Source organism: Podarcis muralis, chromosome 3, assembly GCF_964188315.1.
Source record: "Podarcis muralis chromosome 3, rPodMur119.hap1.1, whole genome shotgun sequence".
Taxonomy (NCBI): Eukaryota; Metazoa; Chordata; class Lepidosauria; order Squamata; family Lacertidae; genus Podarcis; species Podarcis muralis.
The window spans coordinates 62,847,391-62,869,842 of record NC_135657.1 but is presented as its reverse complement, the minus strand read 5'-3'; the positions used below and the strand labels follow the sequence as shown (position 1 = coordinate 62,869,842).

General features: G+C 43.2%; 3 protein-coding genes across 3 annotated transcripts; all 3 read right to left on the bottom strand.

Annotated features, from left to right (window-relative positions):
• Positions 1-2,273: 2,273 nt before the first annotated feature.
• Positions 2,274-3,287, bottom strand: LOC114593346 (trace amine-associated receptor 5-like). The gene has a single exon (XM_028721704.2). The coding sequence runs from the start codon at positions 3,285-3,287 to the stop codon at positions 2,274-2,276; it is 1,014 nt and encodes a 337-aa protein (XP_028577537.2).
• Positions 3,288-12,276: 8,989 nt separating this feature from the next.
• On the bottom strand, positions 12,277-13,224 carry TAAR2 (trace amine associated receptor 2). Its single transcript, XM_028721705.2, has one exon. The coding sequence runs from the start codon at positions 13,207-13,209 to the stop codon at positions 12,277-12,279; it is 933 nt and encodes a 310-aa protein (XP_028577538.2). The 5' UTR covers positions 13,210-13,224.
• Positions 13,225-20,339: 7,115 nt separating this feature from the next.
• Positions 20,340-21,602, bottom strand: LOC114593348 (trace amine-associated receptor 1). The gene has a single exon (XM_028721706.2). It carries the CDS (start codon positions 21,513-21,515, stop codon positions 20,481-20,483), a length of 1,035 nt encoding a protein of 344 aa, XP_028577539.2. The 5' UTR covers positions 21,516-21,602; the 3' UTR covers positions 20,340-20,480.
• Between the last annotated feature and the right edge of the window lie 850 nt (positions 21,603-22,452).

Below are 22,452 nucleotides of genomic sequence, written 5' to 3'. Positions count from 1 at the left end.
CTTCTATAGCACGGTGAATCATCAGTGTGTGAAGTAGTGTGGAATGTGTGGAGGTAATGCATGTTCTTTGTACTTTTGTCCATTTACTGTATTTATTTTTCCCAATTTGAACTATAAAATGGTGATTTTGTTGAGTAAAAATGAGAGTACCCCTAAACATATTTTTTTTTTAGAAAAATAGCATTGGATATAGCATTTTAAAAATCCTAACCGATCACTTAAAAATCCTAACCAACCACCCATTCAACGACCTACTATAACCTCCATGCCTTCAAAAACAAGCAGCATGCAGAGCAGGGAAGGTGGAGGAGAAAAAGAGATGAGGGAGCAGAAGCAGGGGAAAGAACAACCCAAGATAGAGAAGGGAGTGGGAAGGAAAGTAAGTAAGTAAGAAAGTAAGTAAATAAATAAATAAACAAAAAAACAAACAGACCTCAAACCCCAAACTACTACTTCTTCTTCTTCTTCTTCTTCTTCTTCTTCTTCTTCTTCTTCTTCTTCTTCTTCATACCTCACCTATTTGGCTGGGTTTACCAAGTCACTCTGGGAGGCTCCCAACAGAATATTAAAAACACGATAAAACATGAAACATTAAAGATTTTCCTAACCAGGGCTGCCTTCAGATGTCTTCTAAACGTTGTGAACATAGTTCTTTATTTCCTTGACATCTGGTGGGAGGGCGTTCCACAGGGCGGGTGCCACCACCGAGAAGGCCCTCTGCCTGGTTCCCTGTACCTTCGCTTCTCACAGTGAAGGAACTGCCAGAAGGCCCTTGGCGCAGGACCTCAGTGTTTGGGCAGAATGATGGGGTGGAGACGCTCCTTCGGGTATACTGAGCAGAGGCCGTTTAGGGCTTTAAAGGTCAGCACCAACACTTTGAATTTTTCTCAGAAATGTACTACTGAAAACTTGAGTGCAACCCCAGCACTCATTATGGTCTATGGGCCACATGTTTCAAAGTGTCCACATCTGGTGTCCATTCTCCCCTCCCCAAGGTCAGGCAAGGCAAGGCAAGGGCCCAGGAGAGCAGGGCTGCCAGGAGATAGGTGAGCAGATTTGGCTGCTGCTATAATTATAGCTGAAGCTGAAAATATGCTTCTGCTATTTAAATATTTCTTCAGGTCAGAGGACAATCTATTTCCACAAAGACAGTCACATTTGCTCAATATATGCAAACAGAAGAGCAATCAAATAAAAATGGAAATAATCGTTCTTATGAAATAAGTTGTGATAATTATTGAGAGGCTTTGTGGATAGAATCACAGATGTCATGATTCACAGAAGAAACTGCTGATGCATCCTGCTGGAGCAAAATCTCCAAAGGAGAGGAGGGGAGGGAAAGAGAAGATAGAAAGCACTTGTTGCAAGAAATATTCTCAGCCGGGCAAAGAATTTTAGTCCATTAATCATCTTGATTGATCAATTGATTGACCATTAAATATATTTCCCAAATATTGTCAACAACTTGAGAAATATTGACAAATATTGACAAAAGTGTGAGGTGACTTAAAAAGAAAGCAAACTTTTACAATTGAAATCAGTTTAATATTTTATTTATCATCCTTTGTTACAATGATGCACCAATATCATTTCAAAAAGCAAACTGAATAAAACGTACCCTGAAAGTAGGCTCCTACTGAATGATCAACCAAAAATCAAGGTGTTTACTGTACTGATAAAATCCATTTGGGCTTTCAGTCCTATTTTGGCTTCAGTACTTTTAACTGTTACCGTGTTTGGATAACTTTCTCTTTTCATTTGGTAGCACTTCAATCCATTACTAAAATGAATTAATCTTATGGTAATACATACATACATACATACATACATACATACATACTGTATTAATAAAGCAATCAATGAGTCCCTTTCCTCGCCATATCTTTTGCTTACAGGGTTACGTTTAATTTCACATTTTTCTCACTCTATGGCCACCATACGTTTACAACACTCTTATACCAATTTAGCAGTCATGAAGAATCCTGGAGGCTGTAGTTTGTTAAGAGTGCTGGGAATTGTAATTCTGTGGGGTCAACAACCTTTGCAAACTAAAGTTTGCAGAATCCTTTTGGGGAAGCCATGATGTTTAAAGCAGCATAAGAGTTGTTTAAATGTATGGTGTGGTTGTGACCAAAATTACTTCAGCCATGGGCATTGGTCCATGGGATGGTCCAGGAGATCTGAATCCCAAGCCTTTTGTGCTAGGCCCCAGATCTCCTGACCCCTCCATCTCTGGGTAGTATCCAGCCATGTAGTAAGCTAGCACCTCTGGGTTATTCCTCCTGGTACAAGTCCACAGTAGACGTTCTTGTATAGAAGATCTGACGGGATAAAACAAGCTTTACAGCTTTCCTGAACCAGTGGTAGGAAAACACATAAATCAAAGGGTTGCAGGCTGAATTAAAGTAAGCAAACCAAATGAGAACATCAAACACAACAGGTGGGGTAATGAAATCAAGAAGGCTGTCTACCATCGTGTCCACGGTAAACGGCAACCAGCATAAGAGGTAGATGCCAACAGCGATTCCCAGTGTTTTCGCTGCCTTCATTTCTCGCCTTGTCGCTCCTGACCGACGCATGGACCCAGCTCTCTGATTGACACTGTTTATCTGCTTGGCTTGCCTGGTCGCCACGATAAATATCTTGACATACAGCCCTACCATGATGAGGCAGGGGAAGAAGAAGAGTGGGAAGTTTATCCAGCCCCAGAGTTTGTTGAACAGCAGCTGGCAGCTCCCAACGCAAGGCATGTCCTGCAAGAACTGGCCTAAACTTTCCTCAACTCTTTTGCTATAGAGGAAGATGGACGTGTAAAGCACAGGGACTCCCCACCCGACCACGACGTAGACGCCAGCGACCCTCACAGTGAACTTGGTGGTGTAGCGCAGAGGGTCGCAGATGGCACAGTGGCGGTCGATGGAGATAAAGCAGAGGTGGAAAATGGAGGCCAAGCAGAAGACAGTGTCCAGGAAGGTGTGGAAACGGCAGAAGGCATCCCCGAAGTACCAGCAGCTCTCCACTGAGCGGATTGTGCTGAAGGGAAGGACTGTTAAGCCTAGCAGGAGGTCTGCCAGCGCCAGGGAGAGCAGCAAGAAATTGGTGGGGGTGTGAAGGATTTTGAAGTGGAAGATGGAAATAATCACCAGCAGGTTCCCCAGGACTGTAAGTAGCATGCCCAGGGCACAGACCACGTAGATGGTTAGCTGGACCCCAAAGGGATGGAGGGTTCGGTAGCAGGAGCCATTAATCTTAAAGCAAAGTGGGGCTGCTTCCACAGCAGAGCTCATTCTTCTCCACCTTCTCCACTTTCTGCCCCTCTCAGCTGTTTTGGCTCTGGCAATCTTTCTTCTGTATCTGGGGGAGGGTGGGCGTAAATACGTAGCTACTTATTTTATTATATGACCGAGTTCATTAATTTATGAATCACCTCCCACGTGAGTCTCAAGGTGATTTACAAACACACCAAGCAAACAACTAAAATTGTCTCTCTTTCCTTTTTTAAGGCACAAAAGATGACACTTTGAAATACAGAATAAACATCTTTTTGCCCAGCTGGAAAAGCTGGTCGAAACAAAAAATGCCTTCCAACTGTCTCTGGAAAACATAAGTAGTAATATTTAAGGGACTTGGAGTAGATACTCTCCTGCAGACAGCAGCAGTGACCTACTGGGTATATAAGGGGAAAGGTAGTCTTTCAAGTTACCTGGTGCCTGGCTCCAAAGGAGCCATCTCCATTTCAGTTTCTTTCATTTTCCTGATCTTAAGTTCAGTTTTCCATATTTCCACATCGGTTTGTGATATTTTTTTCTTGTGATGTTCTCATGAATATTCAACAGCATTTGAGTGCCATATATACATTTTTGCAAAACAATTTTCCCTAACTAAGTGCACCTCTGTGTGCTATTTTCACTAATATCTGCATTTTTATTACCCTACTTTTATACACGTTACTTGGCTGGAGAGTGCACTACAGAATTTGGAGAAGTGCAAATGTAGAAAGATGGCTGTATTTTCTTAAAATCATTTTGGAAAGTGAATTTAGTAGGTTCACCATTAAATGTGAACTGAACCAAATTTCTTCCTCGCCTCTAATAGGGCATTATTTGTTGATACCAAAACCTTGAACTTTGCCTGGTAATTATGAAGCACAGAGTGTAATATTTGTGCAAAGAATCCTTAGGAAAGAGTCTGTCTGGCTCAAGGAATATTATTGCAAAACTAGGTGATCAGTCAAACTGGTGAAACCCCACTAGTTTCATAAATACACAAAATCACATCCTTTTCCTATTGATTCATTAATCTGTAATAGCCTCCTCCTCTAGTTCTATACTGTATTCATGATCCCGAAAGCAGACTAAATTCCCCTTTCCACTTTTAAGTGGACAAAGAATGGACAAAATCCATCTTCTCATTTTTAAATCACCCTGATTGAAGTACAGTGAAGTGCTACAGGGAAATTAAGGTGAATTAGGAGGTTTGTGAGTGCTCACTAGTTCTGTTTTGTTTGTTTTTTGTTTCGCCTGAATGCCATGACACTTTATTATGATCATAAGGATGCCTGGGGTAGGAGGATTTTGTTTTTGGCTGCACCCATTCTAGAGGCGCAACCACATGCTTGCTCTGTAACAGCATTCACAGCATTCTTCAGGGTTTACAGGACTAATGTGGTGGTGGGGCAATATGTCCATACTGAGAAGACTTTAAAATGTTGTATAAAACACTGCAAATAAAAAATAAATGCAACAACAACTCTCCAAAAAGACAAAGTGCATTTCTGGGGTATCCTAAATATGCCCCCCTCCCAATAGAGAGGTAGATAGTCAGATAGCTATAGATACAGACATTAGAAGAGCATGTTCCCTTTGTCTCACCTCTGATAATAACAATAACAATTATTATTATTATTATTATTATTATTATTATTATTATTATTATTATTATTATTATTTTATTGTTTAAACCCTGCCCATCTAGCAGGGTTGACCCAGCCGCCTTCTCCTAGAAGTCATAAGTCTATACAGGAAACAGGGTTGCTAGGGTGAACTTAAAAATTGACTTGTTACATAATTTACAGCTTTATCTTCTGCTTGTTCACTCAGAGGAAAGTCCTCATACTTTCAATGGGACTTACCCCCGAGTAAGTGACAGCATGGCTCAGTGTTGGAAAAGGGTGATTTGGGCTACTTCAGTAAATCTACATTTTTGTTTAGAATACTGTATGTGCATATGGGAATATTGCACTGTGTGCACAACGGTGTATTTTTTAATCTTCAATCTTTGCTTGGTTATGATTCTATTTTGTATTTTTATAAATCTGTTTTTAAAAATGAAAAATTGGTTATGTAGATGAAGAGGAGAACAAAATAAATGTTTATGTAATGGTGGTGGTGGGAACTTTATTTCTCACAATTTCAAAAAAAATAAGTTTCAGGTTTTTTAAAAAGGGTGTTTCTTCATTTCCAGTTACTGAAGAAATATAAACAGAAGATTAAAAAAAGATTAAAAAAAATAGTCAACATTTATTGATTTTTATGGTCTAGTATCACAGTTTAAATATCAAACCTCTCTTTTACAAAGCAAATAAACCAGGATAAAGGACAGTAATGAAGTAAATTTCCAAGCTGTGTGTGTGTTTGTGTTTTTGGAAGTCTCCAACAATTAGTCTGGATGATTTGAATTTGTTACAATCTTTGAAGCCAGAATTAAGACAAAGTCTTTCAGTAGTTTATCTGAAACTTTTTTTAAAAAGTAACTGAAATGCACGTGTATTTAGTATAAAGACTTGGATCATATACATGAAAATGAAAATCCAATTTCTTGTAGTTGGGTTGAAATAGAACAAAGTACAGTAAGGATTACCTGCTGTTGCCCACTGTCTTAACTTCCAGAGTTTCTCGTCAGCTGGGAAGTCTGAAGTCAGTCAATGCCTTATATAATCCAGTCCTTTCTAATGAACAGTGTAACTGAAGGTGTGGTCAGCAAGGCACATGCGTCTTCAGCAACAGCAATGTTGCTGGCTGTCAAATGCCCTGTGATGTACAGACCTCCATGCTCATTACTCACTTACCTGTTTAATCTTAACAGCAGGGTCACCAATTGTCTATACATGTCCTGCCCATAATAATGTTGCTCTAACTGTCCACTGTTTTCCCCACAGATTTGGCCTGTTCCCTCTCATCTAAGTCCCAGATAAGGTCCCTCTCGTCATTCCTACCTCTTCGATTAAGCTGCAGTTCTACTTTCTTTAAGATGAGCTGCATTTTCTTGTGAGACATTTCTCATTCTCATCCATATTACTTACACATTCCTTCACTGGAAGCTTCATATAAATGTTTTACCTTATCAACCAAATATTGCAAGCTTGGACGACAATATGCAAGGAGGGCAGGCAATGTTATTATTCCTTAGACATGTTGTTGGGTTGTATCACCTGTCTTCAGTTCAGACCCTTCGAAATTAAAGACTAAACTCTGAGCATGTCTAAAGTTGGAAAGCACGGATTGTCTCTCAGCCTAACCTCAACGTATTGTTGTGTTGATGAAATGAGAGCAGTCCATGTAATCTGCCTTGGGCTTTTTGGTGGATGGGTGGGATGCAGCAGTGATAGAGGGGAAAAAAATCTGGGAGGTACAGAACTTGCTCAGGTCTTGACAGGACAGTAGAATGCTGAGAGAAAACTATAATGATATTTTGGGTGCTTGCAAAAAGTGTTTCAAAAGCAGCAGTATAACAACTGTTGTTTGTTAGCAAGTGAGCCAACCCAAACAGCATCTTCTTTGTACTGTTTTACTATATACTTTGTGAAGGCTTAGAGTCGCACTTTAGGGTCAACCACACAATCACCCCCTGCCCAACGTGCTGCTCAAGGAAACACCATAGGTATGACAGAGATTATTATGGGCCAGAAAAAGAATGGGAACAACTGTCTGATTCCCAGCACAGTCCTGACGCTTCTGCCTAGGATCAGGACATCCTGTCTCTGTCAATGGACAGCTCAACTACCCACCAGGTTTCTGTGATTTGCTACAGACAAATCTAAGGTAGAGATGAATAGAGTTAGAGCACCTAAGACCTAAGACTCCTCTCCAGGATTGGGACCGGGGCTTTGTAAATCAGACCGCTGGTGCTAAAAGACTGAATGCTCTAGAAACTGTATTGAGTGTTGAATAGGGAGGCTGGCCTGTTGACTTCAAGGACTACCCTAATGTCTTTGGTCATGCAGGATAAAGCATGTCCTCCCTAAAAGAGGGCACATGTTGTGGTAAGACCTGGAGACTGACCTCCTGGTTGTGGGTAGGTATATTGGACAGCTACAACACCCGATTGGTAGGTCCCTCGTTGCTGGGTTGAATCTGGCCAATGGGGTGCAGTCTAAATGGATCGAGGGACCCATATATACCTATGCACGTGACCCAGAGCTTCCTCTTTCGGCTTGTGCTTCGGAACACCCGCCCACCTCTCCCTATATTTAGGGCATTTTGTGATTGACCTTGCTATGCCATCGTGTGTCGTCTGTCGTTGGGACAGGGGCACGGCGGGAATTTTCCCCACTTGGCTGATTGGCTGTTGCCATTTGGGTTTTGCCTGCCGTGTAGTAAATCGTCATAACTTGTAAGGTTGCGGATAGGCACTGGTTCAGGTGATAGGGATGGGAGAACACTCTTGCCATCCCTATGTTAAGGGTACAGTGGTACCTCGGGTTAAGAAATTAATTCGTTCTGGAGGTCCGTTCTTAACTTGAAACTGTTCTTAACCTGAGGTACCATTTTAGCTAATGGGGCCTCCCACTGCCACCGCACATTTTCTGTTCTCATCCTGAAGCAAAGTTCTTAACCTGAGGTACTATTTCTGGGTTAGCGGACTCTGTAACCTGAAGCGTCTGTAACCCGAGGTACCACTGTATTCCGCTGAAGGAATCCAGGGACTCAACTTGGTTTGGTCAACCCCCGAAAAGGGGTTGTGCCCATGCCTGAGTCCAGGGGAGCATCTGGGGAGTGAACAGAGTCTGTTCCCGGGCCTTTCACCTACTTCAGGCGTTCACCCTTGGCTGACCTATGATGGAGCTCTGGGTCAGCACTACCTGCAAGGGTGCAGGGAGCTAGTCGAACCAGAGCCTATGCAGCCACTCACTTTTCTGTAATCAATTAAGTTGTGGCCTAAATTCTGCCAAAAACCAAAACTAAAATTTGAGTCAAATTGGAGTGTATTTAGGGGGGAGGTCTCTGGGTCTGAACACGCAAACATAGGAAGCTATCTTATCCTCCATCGAATTAAATTAGTGCATATACCTCCATATTGTCTGCAATGAGTGGCAGCAGCTGTCTTGCATTTTGGGCAGGAGCCTTTTCAAGCCCTACCTGGATATTATGGGGATTAAACCTGGGACCTTCTGTATGCAAAGCAGAACCTCTTCCACTGAGCTACAGCCATTCTCTGAGGCACAAGACAAGGTTGGTGTGCTTTATATGGAAGACTGCAAATAACATAATGAAATTCCAATAAACAATTATGGGCATGGCCCCAGTTCAAAAATTGGTGTCAAAAGAAAAGTTCCCAGTTTAGTCATACAGATGTTTCTAAATAATATTCACTGGTGATGTAAAACTTGCTTGTGAGACATCAGTGTATTGTGCATCTCCCCTGAGGGCACTTACTTACTTTTGTGGTCTCTTCTGAGCTGTTTACTTCCGACAAAAGGTGTTGGAAGTGTCAGACCTGAACAATTATTTCAGCTGTACTCCCTGGGCTTTTTTTGTGAGCTCTCCTTGTTACTCTAGGTACGTGTAAGTAAAGCCCATGAGCTTCTTTTACAATTGCACAAAGTTCAGAAAGAATTACTCCAACCTAACATGTTCAAGAGAGAATGACAGTCTCAGCTTCAATCAAGTTACAGCAAAACCTTTGTTGATTTCAAGGGTGTTTGGCAGAGGTGGGGAATGCCAGACCTTGGCGTATGAAGGAGGTCCTCCAATCCTCTCTTCTTGGCCCTCAGAACTGTCCCCAGGTCTCACCCTCACCAGCCCTGCTCTTCATCCTCCTCAAGTGCTTTTGCCTGGCTGGAAGGTGTCCTTGAAGCATGATCCTGCCTCTCACTTGCCCCATTGGAGAAATGCATATGTGGAATATGGGTGGGTGTAGAAACCCCTGGCTTTGGCAAGGCTGGACTGTCACCAACTGTACTAAGGCAAGAGTGTCACCTGTTGCTCCATCGGCTTTTTGTCCAGTGATATGTGGGCCCCAGAAGGATTTGCATGAGGGAAATTGCTCATCAGGCTGACAAGGGGTTTTCCACTCCTGGAGTATGGAGAGAGAGAATTGCAGATAGAATGAATATGCAAACACAGAGAGACTGAAAGTCAATAGGCCATTCTGTATTATTTTTATTGAATGTTAAGGGTTTTTTTTGTTAATTTTTTTGTACACGCAACTCCCAATTTATGCCTGGGTTACGTTCTGGGCCTCCGCACGTGTAACTGAAATCACATATCAGCTCCCTGGAGACTCCTCCTGGCTCATGAGGAGACCCTCCCCAGAGCCTGAAGCTATTTTAATTCACAAAATGTGTTTCTACCAGCCCAGTGCTTTTTGGGGGGCTCCTCTCCCCTACATGTCTTAAATACAGAGGTTGGTGAATAAATTGTGTCTAAAGTAGAAGTAGAATTGTGTGTAAAGTAGAAATTTGTAAAGCTCTTGCTGTGACATTTGCCATTTTTGTTTTGGTGGACTACAACTCCTGGCACATCCTGTGTCTTAAACACTGAGCTTCGGGAATAGATCGTTTCTGTGTGTTTCTGTTTCAATCAGAGGCTGGGGAAGTTAATCTGGCCATAAGCTGCTTTGTGCTAGTACCCCCACTCCCACCAGATTGCTCCCCACTTCTGCTAGACTGATTTATATGCCAGACAGGCAGACCTGCACCACAGCTGATTTTGTATACTGATGTTAATGCAATGTGCTCCTATGAACTCCTAAATGTGGGGTTCTTGTTTTCTGAACAAGCAAGAATGTCTTAAAGAGTCACCTTAAAAAGTAAGAAAGTGTATAATGGTATAAGGATTAGTGATCAGGGTGTGTAAATAGAGAGGTCAGAAGGAAAGTAAAAATATATACAGTAGAAGAAGAAGAAGAGTTTGGATTTGATATCCCGCCTTTCACTCCCTTTAAGGAGTCTCAAAGCGGCTAACATTCTCCTTTCCCTTCCTCCCCCACAACAAACACTCTGTGAGGTGAGTGGGGCTGAGAGACTTCAGAGAAGTGTGACTAGCCCAAGGTCACCCAGCAGCTGCATGTGGAGGAGCGGAGACGCGAACCCGGTTCCCCAGATTACGAGACTACCGCTCTTAACCACTACACCACACTGGCTCTCCAGTACTGACTGGCTTTGCATCATTACCACCAGCTGTTCACAAGAGCAGTTCACAACAAACATAGGTTGCAAGGCCATCTTCCTTTTCAGGTTCTGCACCATGGTTATTACTTAATGTGTCATGTTTAATGACATCACCATGACCCGTCATCATGACATCACTGAGGCCTGCCTCTAGACCTCAGGTTTGGGCCTCAAAATCCCAGGATCTGGGGTACTATTGACCTGACAACCCTAATAAAAGCAACATTCCAGCAAATAAGCAATTATGAGCATAGCCCAAGATATGGTGTCGGAAGAGAAGTTTCATACAGGTGTTTACAGGTATACCTAAAATAGCTTTTGACTTTTCTGAAGAATATTCATAGGGGATGCAAAAGCTGCTTGGGAGACATCAATATACTGGGCTTCCCTTTGGGGGCACTTACTTCTCAGCTGTTTGCTTCTGACAAAAAAGTGTGCCTCACTTGGGAAATGTCAAACCTGAACTATTATTTCAGTTGTATTCTTTGGGCTCTTTTATGAACTCTGCTTCTTGTTCTTTATAATGTGTAAATATAGGGTTGCCATATCTTGAAGAGTAAAAAAGATGACAGCCTGATCCGCTGCCAGCCTGAGCCAGGGAAAGAGGCATCCGGGGCCGACTCAGGCTGGTAGTGGACACAGCGTGCAGAGCCCAAGCCCAAGCCCCACAAACCCAGACATTTCCTTTAAAATGTAAAAATCTGCCTAGATGGGCATGTTGACCCCCCAAAAGAGGACATGTCCAGGTTTTCCTGGACATATTGTACAATGATGTAAAGTTAAGGAATAATTGGTCCACCTTAGCATATTCAAGACAGAGTGAGAGTCTCAGCTCGAGTTAAGTTACAGCAAAACCTTGTTGACTTCAAGGATGTATGGCAGGAGTGAGAAATGTCAGGCCCTGGAGGCTGAAAGAGGCCCTCCAATCCTCTCTGTCTGGCCCTCAGAACTTCACCCTGTGCCAGGCCATGTCCTCTCCTGGCCTGCTCTGCATTCTCTTCAAGGGCTTTAGCCTAGATGGAATGTGTCCTTGAATGGTGAGAATGGTTCTTGTTTCCTGGATTGGGGGGGGGGTGTATGTAGCCTATGTGTGTAAATAGACGCTTCTGGTTTCTGCATGGCTGAAACATCAGCTACATCTGCTGTTCAACCCACTTTTTGCCTCTGCCCCCCCCCAGTGTGTGCCCCCCACCCCAAAGGTTCCCTGTGAGGGACCATGACCATCAGACTAAAAGGAGTGCTTCTACCACTGGAATATGAATAAAGATATGGATATGAATAAATGAAATGGATATGCCAAAATACATAGACTGATATACAGTGGGCCAATCTTTATTGTTTTTATAGGATATGCTTCTTGACATTTTCCTTGTATGACACCATGATATTTTATTTCAGTCTCTCTATATAATTGTAAAGAAATAAACATGATTTAAATGTATTTAAAATACATTTAAAAATGTGTCAAAAGCGTTCTTAAGAAGTTCAGAGTTGACCAATTTCCCTTGTGTGTAGAGGATTTCTCCCCACTGGTATCATGGCTGCAGATACACTATACATTTGTGTGCATTCTGTAAGCTCTATGTCCTGGGTTTTGTTATTATTAAACGCATGACATCAACACTGATCTGGACATATTTTTTTTCTTTCTATGAGTTAAAGCACTTCAGCCCATGTGTGTATACAAAAGAAAGCACATGCAAACAGTACAAAATTCAGGTAAGTGTGAAATTCAAAGCTTAACTACATTCCAATATCTATGAGATAGATTCACAGTTCCAAGGTACAACACACCTCCAGTTCTTCTGGTACATACTTTGAATTTATTTAAACATACATGTTATGTGAGAGAAACCAATGAATGCCTCACTTGAACACATGTTAATTTATTGATTTTCAAGGAAAAGGTTAGCAGTGCAGGACTGTGAGTGGAAGATATTTCCTATGAGGATGTACCTAAGTGCTTTTTGAAACCATGGATAAAAAAAACCATATATTAATGGATTGCAGGTGGAGTTGATGTAGGCAAACCAAGTTAAGGCATCAAATAATACTTCAGGAGTGGAAAACCCTATAAAAGGGTCGATTAAAATGGTGAAGAAACATGGAAGCCAACACAAGAGAAAAACCCCCATCACAATACTCAAGGTCTTAGCCGCTTTCCTGTCCTTACTCTTAGAAACCTGGTTGTGTTTTTCATCACCCACATTTTCAGATCTGCTCTTCATGACCCTCAGGTGCTTTGTGGACACGTGGAAGATTTTTGCATAAATTCCTATCATCACAGAGCCAGGGATGAAGAAGCCAAATGAGAACAGAACTACACCCCACAGTTTATTAAACATCACCGGGCAAGAACTAGAACATGCAACTAAAAGCTCATAGCCTTCGATGCCAGAGGCATATGCTTCAGAGAAAACCACCCCGAAGGCAAAAGAAGCTGGCACTGACCAACAAACAACAATCAATTGCCTGATTGTAGGGATAGTCATTTTCAACGAATAGTGAAGAGGGAAACAGATGGCATAGAAGCGATCGACAGCAATGGAGCAGAGGTGGAAAATGGAAACCAAGCAGAGCATCAGGTCCAAGCTGTAGTGGATTTTGCAGAAGGTGATCCCAAAGTACCAGCAGTTCTCTACGGATCGGATCATGCTGTAGGGCATAATGAGGAAGCCGAGCAGGAAGTCAGTGACTGCCATGGAAAGGATGAGGAAATTAGTTGGGGAGTGCAGCTGCTTGAAATGCGAAATGGAAACGATGATTGCCAAATTCCCAAAGACAGTGAGAACGATGAGTCCACTCAGGGATATATACATGGCTCCTCGAACACCTGCTGACCTGAGATTTTGAAGGCAGCTTCCATTTCCAAAGCCAGAGCAATCAATGGCAGCCACAGAGGAGTTAAGAAAAACCACCATTCTTCATCTGAAAATAGGAATATGGAATATTTAATGCAGAAAGGGACACATGCTATTTTGCAGCTCTCCTGTAATCTGTCCAGAGGCTTTACCATAAATCTGTCTGACCTATTGTAGCTGATTGTGTTGACTGATGGCCACTGAGAATGACATGCAAGTTACCCCACACTTGATATGTCGCTGGCCTCTCCATATCTTGTTTCTCCTTAACAAACAAGGAGGATCTTGTTTCTTATTGCAGAGGTAGCACACAAGGAGATGAGGCTCAACCCTTCACTATCTCATCCCATGTTTTTTTATAAGGCTGCTTAAGAATGGGCATCTAGTGCATTTGGGGTGCTAATCTCTGTTCTCTGTGCAATGGGAGAGTCAACAGATAAGCTTCCCTGCCCTCTGCATGTTGCCTTCATAGTGAGAATCAGGCTCCCCATCGCCTGTATTTAGTTAAGGAAAAACAAGATAAATGGCTGCCTGCTGCTTAGTAAGAACACATCTAGTTTGGTCCTCAGAACAGTGTCTTTGCCATGGCAGTGTGCCAGCGTATGCCACAGCTTAATTGTGTCATTCATCCTGAATCCATGGGAAAGTCTGTTCCAAAACCAGAAGTCATGAAGCAAAGTGGCCAAGATTTTTGCCAATCTTGAACTCCTCTTTACTGGTGCAGTAACTGATGGGATTGACTCTTAAATCCTATTATCGGTAATTGGCTTAGTCCTCCTAAGTAAGCCACGTTAACCAATTTGTGGATCAGTTTGTCAGGCCTGTGACTAATCTGCCCCATTTGGCAAATGTGAATAACTCCCCTATTTTGTAAGATGGCTTTGTGAAGAAATATACAGGCGGACAAAATCAAAAGGGGGAGGAATGGGAGAACTGAAGGCAAGCAAACCACTTTTTCCTATGCCCTATTGAGCTCATGTCCGCAGCCAGAGAAGATGGAGGGCTGCTTGGTCCCTGTTTCTTCTTTCCTGTTCTGCTTCACTGGGATCCAGGGATCATATAATCTGCCTCCTGTTCTGAGAACATGTCAAGCAAACTGGAAGACTGGGGCTCTACAACCTCTCCCAGAACAACCCTAACATGCCTCAACATCAGACAGACACTAGCCTCGTGGAAGAGGAAGAAGAGGTCTGATCTTCCCCCACAGCAGTGGACCTCTTTAAAAATGAAAACCAAAACTGTGGACCTCTTTCTCCTAGCCTTTGAGATGGGTACACAAAAAGTCAAAACAGCATTTAATACATTTACATCCTTCTTTCTTCTCCTACCTGAGTCCGCTTACACACCACCATTTAAATATTAAATTTGAATGAGACATCTGGAAGGCTCAGTCCTTTCCAATATCCTGTTTTAAAATAAACTGGGATTATAAAGCTGCTGTGCTTTTATGACACGGCAGCCAGAACTCAAGAGAATATGAAGCACAAGAAAAGATGAAGTTTAGTTGGGAGGTGGGGTTAAGTACAAGTGTGAGGTCAAATCTCCAGAAAGGTTGGATCCTCTCAGGATCACACATACTCTCCAGCAGCTAGCAGACTTTATGATCGAATAAAAGGTGACTTGAATGTGATTTGAAAATAATAATAAAATGAGCTGTTTAATTCTTAATGTGAAACTCCTTGTTTTCATGATTTTTTTTTAAAATTTAGTTTCTACATGCTTTTATTAATGTTTGCTGTATTTTGCTTTTGTGCTTGTTGTATCTCACCCTAAGCTCCTTTGGAAGAAGGGTGATCCCTAAATATCCTGAAAAATAAATACACACACATGCATAGCAATATACACTATGTATAAAGGTAAAGGTAAAGGTACCCCTGCCCGTACGGGCCAGTCTTGCCAGACTCTAGGGTTGTGTGCTCATCTCACTCTATAGGCCGGGGGCCAGCGCTGTCCGAAGACACTTCCGGGTCATGTGGCCAGCGTGACAAGCTGCATCTGGTGAGCCAGCGCAGCACACAGAAACGCTGTTTACGTTCCCGCTAGTAAGCAGTCCCTATTTATCTACTTGCACCCGGGGGTGCTTTCGAACTGCTAGGTTGGCAGGCGCTGGGACCAAACAACGGGAGCGCACCCCGCCGCGGGGATTCGAACCGCCGACCTGACGATCGGCAAGTCCTAGGCGCTGAGGCTTTACCCACAGCGCCACCCGCGTCCCATACACTATGTATAGGTTTGCCCAAATACATTATGAAAAGATTGATCCTCCAAAGACCGATGAGATCATGTGACCTAAACTCCATTCTAGCAATGAACATGCATGCTTAAAAACTTTTTAAAACCAACATGGGTGTGTAGGGAGCTGTCCAAAGGAAAATCCCATCTCCCCCAAAATGCTATTAGCCCTGGGACAAAATCTCCCATTGGTGCCAGTGTGATAAATTCCATTTTAAATGTGGAACACACACATATCCAGTTGCCAGACAGGAAGAAGGAAGACGCAGCATGGTGGTTTAAGCTCTACTGTGACAGACACATAGAGAGATTGACCCCTCTACTGTCCATGGCTGAGCTATGGTGATGCAATTGTATAAACAAGCCTAAGCAAGGTCTGAGTTTGTTGGCTGAGCTTCCATTCCTTCTCTCCTCCTCTGATGTGGCATCCATTTTTAATTAACCACATTTTATTGAAACATTGTAAGCGTAAGCTGTGGTTAATTTTGGTATCATATTAAAAATACAACAGCTTCATAAGCCATTATTTGAAGCTGGCTTGATTTAATACACTATATCTAAGATTAACCACTGCTTGTCTGGATTGATGCTGAATTAGTTAGAAGTAAAAGCTTCCAGTCTCCTCCCCACTACCATACCAGAGTGGACGGGGGTCGGTGCACAAGTCTGAGGTTCATCTATGTACATTCCAACCATAGCCTACATCTCCACGAGAGCTATGAGGGCAGAGGGAAGGAATGGAGAAAGGAACTTCCCTGGAAGTGAATTTCCTATCCTAGCAGGATCCCAGATAACCTTCCATATAACGAAGGCTATCATGGGCACAGAGAGCAGCAAAGTCCAAAGCCAACCCAAGGCCCAAGTGGTTCTAACAGGGGTTCAAGGCAAGTTGAGGGCCAGTTTGGGGGAGGTCTAGGTCAAGCAGGGACTCGGGGGGGAAATGCAAGTTGATGGACAAACCAAGGTCCAGGTAAGCAGAACACAGTGCTGGCAGCAAGATGTTGTTCCAGTAGCTCTCCCAGTCTCACATTGAAGCTTTTAGGCCAGAGCTATCGGAACCTCACCATGGGCCCAGCTGAAGCCCTTTAGAGGTTTCCATAGAGTCCTCCTCATGAAAAGGACCCTCCTCACAAGGAATCCTCTTCTGCAACCAAGCACTCCTCCTAACTGTGACTATCTTGGCCTGCCTCTAGAGGTGCTGTCATTTGCAGGGACTTGATGGTGGTTCTGCCTTCTGCTTCAGTCACTGATCTTGCTTTCTGCTGGGAGTGGTCCTTGCTAGTCTCCCACAAGGGTCCCGGCTCCTACTCAGCTGCTTTCTGGGGGCTCCAGATCATCCTTGGCCAGGGCATGACAGTGATGAGCTGAGCAGAGAAAACAATTTTCTTTGAGGACCTTGACAGGTAAGGAAAGGGTTGTGGCTTCTCTTCCCATATAAAAAACTGGGGGTCCCTACACTTGCTTTTTCGTTGCAGTTTCCAATGGCATATTCATCATCATGACTACTTTGACTCTCAGAGAGCAGCCCATAGGGAAGGCTAGAAGGAAAAGCCAGAGAGGAGGAAACACAATAGGTGTGTAGTAGGGAGAGTGGAAGAGAAAGTGATCCCCCATTATGAGAGGAAGAGGCGGCGGCTATATTGAAAAAAAATTAAAGGGGGTAGTTGTGATTAGACACAACTGTCTCTTTGAATTTCTAATTCACTAGTGAATTGCTTGATTTACTTGACCTGGTTCACCAGTAGTAGTTCGCTAAGCAAATGCTTTCAGACTATCAGTCTTCATGATCTTTTTAGTTCTCATGAAAGAGAAAAAGATGACATCGTCCACAGAGTACCTATTTAAAACAAAAGGGAAAGGGAGTTGGCCTCTGGGACCTGTTCAGTTAGATGAGCAATTAGATGTGCTGATCACCCATGTCTCAAGTTCTAATAAGACTAATGATGCTTTGAAGGCATATTTGTTTACCTGCTCACAGGTTAATTTCCATCCAAAATAGGATCAGACAAAAGTGCAACACATTTCCCTCATTTGCTTCTCATTTGCTATATGACTGGATCTGAACAGAAACCAAGAGACCTCATTAACACATCTCTGATGCATTTCTCAGTTTTAGTGAGGACAGCTACACAACAGCACTGATTAGGTGCTAATGAAGCCATATACTGCAGGACTTTTGCAAAAACATGGTTGTCTCTGATGGGACATTATACTTTGAAAACAAAAGGCAGCGAGACTCTTGGGGAAACTTTGCCTAATCACACACAAGAGGAAGAAGTTATTTCTGAGTTAGGTCACATACTTAAATAATCATGCTGACGGATACAAGGTCAACCTTTGATCTATTTGTTAGGAAGGAATTTAAAATGTAGTAAAAGAAATATTGAACTGGCAGTGACATATTGACAAATGGGAGGTGTTTTGTCTCATTTTACTGAGTTATCATGTTTTACTGTTACCAGTTGTCTGATGTGTTCATTGCTGTAAACTGCCCTGACATTGTATGAAGAAAAGTAGGATATAATGGTACCTCGGGTTAAGCACTTAATTCGTTCTGGAGGTCTGTTCTTAACCTGAAACTGTTCTTAACCTGAAGCACCACTTTAGCTAATGGGGCCTCCCACTGCTGCCGCACGATTTCTGTTAAGCAAAGTTCTTAACCCCAGGTAATATTTCTGGGTTAGCGGAGTCTGTAACCTAAAGCGTATGTAACCTGAAGCGTATGTAATCCGAGGAACCACTGTATGAACTTTAAATAAGTAGTAAAATTTTCAGTCATACAATAAGTGATTTAGAAACACAATCAAGGAGAATTAAATCAAGGGAAATCATGTACATTGGCAGAGAGAGGAATACAGAGCACAGGGAGCCACATAGCACTGAGTCACTCTAGCTCAGTATTGTCCACATTGGCTGGCAGCAGCTCTCCAGGGTTTCAAGACAAGGGATTTCTGTATGGAAAGCAGATGTTCTACTACACATACGCAGAGGAGGGCGACCAAGATGAGGGAAACCAAGCCTTATGAGGAACTGTTGAAAGAGCTGGGTATGTTTAGCCTGGAAAAAAGAAGACTGAGAGGAGATATGATAGCCGCCTTCTTCAAATATCTCAAGGACTGTCACATGGAAGATGGAGCAAGCTTGTTTTCTCCTGTTCTTGAGAGCAGGACTCGAACCAATGGCTTCAAGTTACAAGAAAGGAGATTCTGACTTAACATCAGGAAGAACTTTCTGACAATCAACATACTTAAGCCAGGTTTACAAAAGCAGACGTTGCTTTGATCAGCAAATGTGTTTTATTGTTATCTGTTGTATAACATCACATACTGGACAGCTCTGGTAACTGCACAGGTTTAAGAAACAACAACAACAAAAACCCACGTGTATAGCAAAGCTTAAGTGGAGCACTGCATTTGAAGGCACTGTTCCGGTGCCCTCACAGCCTGACCCAACCCCAAGCACCTCTGCAATATGCAGCTCTTTCTTTCACAATCCCTTTCCCATCAAAACAAGGGCCATTTCATTAGTGATAATGTAAAGAGAAAGAGCGGGACAGAAGCACATAGCCATTAATCCCACTTTCTGTTTCTTAATATACAGTAATGTTGCACGTCACCCCAATCTCTGAGCAGTGCGACACTGCAGCAGTTCCAGGGTTCATGTTTCCTTTTGGAAATGAGGCATGGCAGAGAGTCTTTATGATATATGGTTTATATTAAACATATATACAACCTGAACCTCCGATGGAGGGGTTCACAGCATTAACACCCCAAAAGCATCTTGTTTCTTTCATAGCCACAGCCGTGGAGTCAAACAGAAATCAAACATTGCTCTCCCTTTCTCCCCAGCTTGCTACTTTCCTTCTAGGCCATATCACTGCTAACTCTCTCCTCCAAACTTGGCTTTGTCGGGGGGGGGGGGGCGGCTACCTATGTCTCGCACAGAGCCCTTTGTTCTCTTAACAGCCCATCACCCAGGCTACCACCTCAACACAGGAAGCTAGCCTGGCTTATATTTTAACACTCGCTGAAACCAGGGTTTTGAAGGATCTTGCATACAGCCTACTTCGTCCTCCCCAAACTCATAGCAGTAACAAACTCCACATCCTAAGTAACAATAAAAATGTTGTGACCTGCTTGCTGATCAGTTTGACAGCTACAACCCTTGGCCCAGTGAACTCATGAGAGCTGCCAGGATGGTTGGGAGGGCTGCCATGGCAAAGGAAGAAGGAGGGGGCTTTTGCAATATCGGCGGGGAGGGGGGCTGGGCTGCATCTTGTGCAGCCGAGTGGAATCTTCTAGAGTTGTGGGGTTGCAGGAACCTTCCAAAGGACCAGCTACCATTTCACTCTTCCTCCTTTTCCATCAACAGACAAAACTTCCTGGGGCTTTCAGCAGCAGCTGGTTAACAGGGCTGAAAATGAATTCCACACTCAATCTTAACTGGCCCTTAGTCTTTCTCTGGGTGGGTAGCAAGAGTTCTGTTACGCGTTCCTTCTTCTTTGTTGCAACTTGGCAGAAATAGAATTGGGTAGGCTGGGTGGATAAAGGGGGGTCCCTTTAGGGGACCTGAAAGGTGAGCAGCTCCCAGCTCAAGGTCCAGTGGGCTGGGCTGCTCAGCAGCCATCTCAAGCTACCAGTGGTCTCAGATGCTTGGTTTTGTACCACACTGGTCTCTCAGAGCTGGATAACCCACCAAATGGATGCCCCAGCCAATGAAGGTTGGCTTACAGGTTGAAAGTCTCTGATGTCAACAGATTGTCACCCAATGCCATGCTTGCTCTGCCTATGTCTGTTTGCCAATAGGTTGTGGCCCATTGGCACCCATACTTCTCTCTTGGTTGGTTATTGGTCTGCACCCTGTTTCTGGGCCATGATGGGGCTGCTGGAGCAACTGTACTGAAGCATCACACATGCTTTTTCACTTTGACCTTCTGCTTCAAAATGGACAGTGCCTGGTAAAATACTGAAGAAAATACTCTCAAATTTCAACGTGCTTCACTCCATAAAGAGCTGAGTCCTGGATGAATCTTGCTGAAAAACCTTCCCCAGTACAATCATCTTCAAGGCCCTTCGAAACCACAGGTAAAAATACGCATAAACAATTGGGTTGAAGGTGGAGTTCATGTAACCAAACCAAACCAGGGCATCAATGAGAATGGGAGGTATCGCATAATTCATAAAGGGGTCTGTTGCCGTGCAGAAGAAGAATGGGAACCAGCAGATGAGGAAGACACCGACCACAGTGCCTAAAGTCTTGGCTGCTTTTCGTTCTCTGCTGTGTGAAATGTGATGCTCAAATCTGATCTGTATTTGGTTTGCAGCAGCCTTAATGGACCTGGCTTGCCTTTTGGCTATAGTGTATATCTTCCCATAGACACACAACATGACAAATCCAGGGATGTAAAAGGAAACCACAGAGGCCACCACTCCTGACGTTTCATTGAAGAAGACAAAGCAGCCTCCCACACAATAGATGAGCTTATAGAAGGTCTCTTCTGCTCCAATCATGTTTAACTTCAAAAAGACCATCCCAAAGCCAAATGTAGCAGGGAAGACCCAACTTACAAAGATCATGATCAATACGACCCCTGTGCTGATCTTTGCTTTGTATCGCAGTGGGTCACACACGGCATAGTAGCGGTCAATGGAGATAAAAGAGAGGTGGAAGATGGAGGCTGTACTCAGAGTGATATCGATGCTGGTGTGGATTTTGCAGAAGAATTCTCCGAAATACCAGCAGTTCTCAACCGACCTCACCATGCTATAAGGCATGACAAGGAAACCAAGGAGAAGGTCCACTGTGGCCATCGAGAGGATTAAGAAATTGGTCGGTGTGTGGAGCTGCTTGAAGTGCGATATTGAGATGATCACAGTCAAATTGCCAGCTAGGGTAGCCAGGATCACACACACCATGAAGATATACATGGAAATACGAATGCTGATTGACCAGCTGCTCTTTATGCAGGAGCCATTTATGTGTTCACAACACAACTGCATCCTTCCTAAAGACTCAGATTCCTGAAAGCACATATTAGGCCCAGTCTGATTGTGGTGTGTGCAGTTCTTCTTTTATGGTCAAAACAGGATCTATTTATTGTTACCATCCAGAAGAAGGGGGCTTCCTGCCAAGAGAGAAAATTACAACATGAATATTTATTTTAGGGCTGAGACAAAAGGTGTGAGTTTTATTTTCTTCTGTGTTAAGAGTTTGTAATTGTGTGAATGTTATGTGAGAGGGGGGTGGATTTCATTAAGGGTGTGTGATTGTGTGAATGCACTTTGTAGTGTGTGTGTGTGTGTGCTTGCATGTCTGGGCACACAAATGGTTTGGGGACTTGGCTCCTCTTACCACATGTGCGCAAGCGACACTGTGGCAACTTTCCCCATCAGAATATGGCCGTCAAGAGGAAAAAGTTTCCACACCTTATGTCAGTTGTGCAAGCCTGACATAAACCTTTGAGCCCTTTCAAGGTGTTAGCAATCTTTAGGCTGACATATTCGGCTTTTAAAGACCCAATGTATAAATAACGTACAGAGGAAAATCACGATGCAGGAAGACTTCACACTGTCAATAATGGACTTTTAAGTTTATCACAATATTTGCCAGTGGGCTTTCCAGTAAAAAATAAAACAATCATGAGGAGGAGGAGGAAGGGGATGCGGCTTTTCAATCAGAAATGGAACACTGGCAATCCAGGCTACAAACCAGTTCCTTAATACAAATGGACTTTGCCTATTTACCCAAATGAGTTGAGCAGAATGATTCCAGCCAAATAATTAATCATTCAATAGTACTGATTACTTCACTGCAGTTACCAAGAAATGACTGTGATGCAGTAGGAGCTGGCCTGGACAGTACTGCATACTCAGCAGGTAAAACTCTTTGGTATTCTCCCCTCTCCCAGGCTTCCCATTCTTCTTAGTGCCAACACAGTTGTTTGCTGGACTATATTGCTGTGGAGGGGAG